The 6,104-nt window shown below is 40.5% G+C and overlaps 1 protein-coding gene across 1 annotated transcript; it reads right to left on the reverse strand.

Annotated features, from left to right (window-relative positions):
• Positions 1-2,433: 2,433 nt before the first annotated feature.
• Positions 2,434-6,005, reverse strand: LOC113111313 (suppressor of cytokine signaling 7-like). Its single transcript, XM_026275938.1, has 3 exons — positions 4,045-6,005; positions 2,929-2,993; positions 2,434-2,687 (listed from the first exon to the last, which is right to left on the reverse strand). Exons 1-3 carry the CDS (start codon positions 5,349-5,351, stop codon positions 2,434-2,436), a joined length of 1,626 nt encoding a protein of 541 aa, XP_026131723.1. The 5' UTR covers positions 5,352-6,005.
• Between the last annotated feature and the right edge of the window lie 99 nt (positions 6,006-6,104).

A 6,104-nucleotide genomic window follows, 5' to 3' on the forward strand; every position in this document is an offset into this window, starting at 1 on the left:
ATTGCATTCAATGACCTGCGCTTAATGAATGAGTAACATGTCGTTTCGACTGTCTAAACCATAATGGAGCAGGACAGATCCTCCAATTATGTGACGATATCTGATGATCCTCTTATAGCACTTGAAGACTAAGACACCGTGACGGGACGCATATGACACAGTGAGCTGCAACGTGGGGAAACAAAAATAAATCTATACGCTGGCATGTGCATTCGATCACGCACTCACGATGTGATGCTAAAAAATTTACTTTAAAGGAATTATTCCGGTTCATACAGTGTTATTTGAGATACTATGTAGCTTTTATTAACACTTTGATTAGTTATTTGATTTATTTTGATTCATTCAGTTTTCATTTTAGTCTTCATTACAATTTTAGTAACTTTGTTGTATGCTTTTAGTCATTTAAAAAAAAAAGTTAGTTTATAGTTTTTATAGTGTTTATTTTATTTTTGAAATTAGTTTACTACAATAATAATGCATATTTTTTAAGAACATTTGCAATCCAACATTTTTAAGTGTCAGTTGCCACAGAAATTTCAATAGTGCAGCCACAAGATGTGAGCAATATGAGTGTTAACATGACTGTTGGGTGGAAAAATCACTTACAAACCTTTTCAGTGTACAGTCATCTGCAACAATTAATTAAACAGCTTTATAGCTAAAAAAAAAGAGAAATACATTTTTGTAAAATACATTTTTATATCCTCTTAAATCCTCCAGAAAATTGGTCCTTTTCACTTCCATTTCAGCAACATCAGCGTAATGTTACTTTTACTTTTTACAAAACAAGTCAAAATTATTTTCATGCTACTAACATTATTCCACAAAAGCATTTAATTGAGCTTAACTTGTATTGAAACCTGGATTATTCCTTATAACCTCCAACCTAAACATGATAAACAATCAACTTCAAACACACATTGACTGAATAATCCACATACCTATAATCATCTCCATTCACTCATGACAAGATTGCTTCTTCATAGATCCAATACCTACATCTCCAGGACTGTGATCATTTCAATCTTCAGTATAAAGAGCACACACTGCCACACTGAGCAGATGAACTGGAAAAGTGTCTAGAGAGGTCTCACTTTTTTAGAAATGGAACTGCTCACCGGTGAAGTCAAACTACAACTATAGACTTGCACAGTATCTCACTTTAAGTGGCGCTTCTGTGAATTTTATGCTTGCAGAATGCAATCAGAGACTCTGGTAACCATGAAATGAAAAGAATGAATAAGAAAGGGAAATGAAGTGAAAGAATGAGCGTGTGGGCTGACGTCCTACACTGCATCTTTAACATCCGCCTTGGGTTTGACCACAGAGGTGAGGTGAAAAACCTGCGTTTACAAAAGTGCAACATGCATCTCAGCAGTTTGAACACTTGTGATGGGATTTTGAGGAGAGGGACAAGGCGCAAAAAAAATTTTTTAATTACATAAAAATAAAAATTTAAATAAATAATATTTTTTCCTTGAGATCCTATATTATTTCATCATTGTTTTCTTCTAAAGCCACACACCTGGCAAAGTTTAAAAATGGATGATTTTGGTCGAATATTTGATTGACAGGAGAGCAGGTGAGACAAATGAGCATTTACATTCAAATGTGATCTGGTTTAAATGCATTTGGTCTGAATGATCACAAAATATATCGACCATGTTTATGCATTTATTTAGTCATCTATCAACACATTTCCAACTTGAATATGTTATTTTGAAAGGTCTCCAAACTGAATAATATATTGTAGATTAACTCTTAATATATGAGTTATCTTTTCCTTTGAAATATTTGTTACCCTTTCTTTCAGCCAATGTCTTAGATTTGGTGCACAAATACTTCAAGTCATTTTACTTGAAGTTTTACTTTACTTTAAATCTTTTATAACTTGATCTCTTTAGGATAACAATGAAATAAAAATATGTATGTCTATATTTAGTGGCCCGACACTTGTAAGTGAATCTCCCAAAATGAATCTTAATTCCAAGTTCAAATGTTTGGAGTCAGTACATTTATTTTTATTTTTTTAAGAAATGAACTTTTATATGGCTGTGGATGTGTTGAATTGATGAAAAGGGCCATCAATGATGTTACAAATAAATTATACTCTTTTGAACTTTATATTTAAAAAAGGTTCAAACTAAACTCTTCATGGTTTCCAGAATATAGATAATGATAAGCAAAGTTTCTTGAGCAGAAAACTGTAATAATATATGAAAGCTCATGCTACACTGAAGACTGTAATGGCTAGTGAACAATACATTTTATATAACATTAAAATAGAACACAGATTTTAAATTGCAATAATAGTTCACAATCCCTCTGTGTTTTTATTCAAACATGCATTTAAAAAATCTTACAAACCCCAAACTTTTAAACGGTAGTGTATCAAACCATGCACACAAACTGACACAGAAGCTAGAGGTGTCAGTGCGAAGGATAAAGTAATATACGGCGAAGAATGGGGGAGAAATATTTCGAGAGTGTGAAACAGATGGAGATGTGAAAGGTATGAATGAAGGAGAGCAGAAACAAAGGAGATGGAGGAGGTGTGTAACATCTGTAGTGGGGCTCACCTAACAGACTGAGGCTCCGTCGAGGGGGAGGTGGAGGAGTGGGAGGATGAGGGGAGTTCCTGCCTCTCTGAGAGATGTCCACATCAACCAAGGACACGGTCTCTCCTGTGACCAGAGCCACAATGACAACAGCCATAAGAACGACATTAACAGCATCCAATCTTATAGCTTCATTCCAAAGACTGGCTGAAAATTAGACTAATCTCATCCAAATCATGTGTCTGTGTCATTTTATTTCACATGCACTGTGTAAGCTCATTAGTGGTTTGCAAATGTGCCTTATTTAAAATATTCCAAGGATTCCTTTAACTTCCACCCCATTATGTTTCTTTAAATCTTGGTTTACCTGTAAAAACGGAAGTAAAAGAGGCCGCAGAAAAAGCACTTTGTGCTCTTGTTAGTCCAGGCTGGCTGCAGAAAGAAAATAAGACATTTAAATTATAAGCGTTTAAGAAAGACAACATATCAGTTTTCATTATCTCAAGTCATAGTACAATTTTTAGTCTTAAATGTACAATGCTTTAGAAGATGATATTTTTTTAAGTACAAGTTGATGATGAAATGAAATGTATTTTTATCATCTAAAGTTTATGACAGAAATTATATTTTTAGTTGAATATTTATTATGAAGTAACACAGATTATGTTAAAAAGAAAAGGGCCAAAAGTGTCCAATTTTCTGATTCATTTTAATCACCAGTATGTGTGAGGGGCTAAATCTTTGACTGAATTGCTTCAGGGACAAATTTAAAGGTTAACAACATGCTAAAAAGACATAGTTTCTAAGTAAGAGGACAATGAATGCTAATATGCCATGTGATGCGTACACAATTTCCAATGTGTCTTTGGAAAGAGGTTTATGATTTGATCGTAAATTAAGGTCTGTGTTGTCCTACAACTCAAAATTGCACACAAATATTAAGCCACTGTACAAACAATAGGTTACTGACCAGACTACAATGGTTGTCAGAGTTGGAAAAGTTACTTTGGAAATGTAATAAGTTACAGATTACAAAGTTAAAATGTAATACATAGGGTAAACATTTAAAGCAGTCATGGTTAATCAAATCCTTGCATATGACAGGAAACACTGGCATCTAACAATGCATTGGAAAAAAATGTAATCTAAAAAAATAAAGCATATATACACAAACCCAAATAGGAAATTAATCAGTTAAGCATATTCTGTCCTGTCTCTTATTTTAAAGCAGTCAATGCAATTAGAAAAAGAAATCAATAATTTCTGCATGTGTGGGAAAATATTGCAACCCCCTTTATTAATTAACATTTTTACGATTTATGGTTTATGTTGTATGAAAACGAACACGAAATTGTCCTCAAATAATGCAGTATATAGACATAAAGTCACAGGAAAATATATACACATGTAAATAAAATTAGGCCTATACAAAAGTTTCAAGTTCCAGTATTTCATTAAGATTGTTTGGGGCGGATGGACTCACCTGGCCGTGTCTTGTTCTCCACCGCTCGCTCCGGACATGTCCACTAAACTGCCCGCAGAGGATATGGAGAACGTGACTGAAGGTCTCTTGTCCAAAAGGTTGTTAGAGCCACTACAGCTTTTAGTTCTGAAAAGTTTACTCAGACGGATTTTAAGCGAGCCCTTCCTGGATTTCCCTGGTACTTTCAGAGTCTTCTCTCCTCCGCTCGCAGGGGAAAGATGCGCCCGGGTCGCGCTCCGGTCCGGCCGGGACTTCGGCGTCGACGCCTGGCTGGAGCACGGGGTGCCCTGGCTGGGTTTGGTTTGGGTCGGGACCTCTGGAGTCAGTCTGTCGCTGGCAGGAGCCTGAGGCCTGGTGTTTACAGAGTCTCGTAACAAGCAACACGCCGGCGAGCAAAGTCCCCCGGACACCACCGAAGGGAAACACTTGAGCGCAAAAGCACCCGGCTCCGCGTTCTGAGACTCGGTCTTCTGGCACGCATTGATGCCCAGGCCGTTCACCTCCTCTGACCCGAGGCCCTCCAGCACCAGCAGCGCATCGCTGGTCTCGGTCGGGTCCTCTCCTTGTCTGATTCCAGCCGAGCCGAGCACGCTTTGACACGAGCAGCGCTGCAGCTCGCCATCCTTGAGGAGAAACTCGGGAACCGGAGCGACACCCAGCTCGCCGAATTTCCTCGCCAGCTCCAGAACAGGACCGTCGGGCAGCTGATGGAGCTGCCGCTGCGCCGTCACCGAGCTCGTTTTGTGATCCACCACCGGCGGCCAGTCTTGGTTGTCGGTGATCAAGCGATGCCGGTGGCACAGCTCGGCTCCATCCGTGTCCGTAGCAACCACTGGCAGCTTGAGCTGCGGATGCAGCGTCCATGTAGGCGGATGCTGAGCATCCACAGCGCCAGACTCGGAAGCAAGCGCCGCTTGGTCCTCAAAAGCTCTCCGCTGTTCCTCCGATCTGCTCTCGACGAATCCCTCGGAGTCTCTCGATATGTTTCTGAACACCAACAGCTGAGGCCCCATTCCACCTCGGTGCGTGAGATCGTACCCGTGGGCCTCGGCTGAATGAAGAGGAGGCGGCGGCGCAGACAGCGCAGGTCTGTTCGCCATCCCTCCCGAGTCAGGTGCCTCCGTTCCGCTGGCCTGCGGAGCTTTGTTCACCGCCGAGATGTGGCCGTGATTCTGTGTGCATTCAAAGTTCCCCTTGATAGCCACCGACGACAGATTCCCATTCTCCTCGTCCAAGCGGTCGTCCTCGGCCGCGGAGACCAGGCGCATCAAGACAAAATCGGGAGACATATCTTGCGCGTTGTTCATTATTATTCCTCAATATACTGAAGGAATGAGCGATATCAGCGTTTCACATTGCTTCCAGTCATGAGATCTCGCTCGTGTGAAGATGGTGATGATGATGATGGTAATCCTCTTGGTGTTAGTTAGTTAGACCCCTCACTCAGCGCCAGCAATTAGTGCATATCAACACTATTTCAGTCGCTCCTTCAACATTGCGCACGTCCTCGTCTTATTTCGGGTCCGGTCTTAAAATCCTCCTCGGGTCTTCGTAGGGTCATACATAACGCTTCGTTTCACGCAATCCTAACGGCGTCTGTGGTCACATTACCGTCGAGGCCCCACCCGCTCGCTCACTTCCGCAAATTCGATGCGTTTCGCGTTTGGTCTTATCGGTGCCATTGCTGTCCACTTGGCTGTAGGCTATGTGCTGTCCCCCTTAGTGACGTGCACCGTGCTGTAACGTTGCTTTCATGTCATTTACCGCGCTGTTGTCTGGAAGATGGCCTTACCCACTGATGTTTAGCTGCATCAATTGTAGTGGCATCGCCTTTCCGCACGATTCCAGCGCCAGCGAAACTCTCCCTGCAAATCCCCACATTATGAGTCAAAGACAAATGACTTGCATGATATCATCATTTGAATAATGACTATAATCCTCATATAGCTACTAAAAACGTAAAGCATTGTGTCAAACACAAGGCCTACAATCAAGAAAATATCAAATATTATTCTGGACATCATATTATGTAGAGTAACTTATTTAAACAAAAAATGCAT

Source organism: Carassius auratus, chromosome 11, assembly GCF_003368295.1.
Source record: "Carassius auratus strain Wakin chromosome 11, ASM336829v1, whole genome shotgun sequence".
NCBI lineage: Eukaryota > Metazoa > Chordata > Actinopteri > Cypriniformes > Cyprinidae > Carassius > Carassius auratus.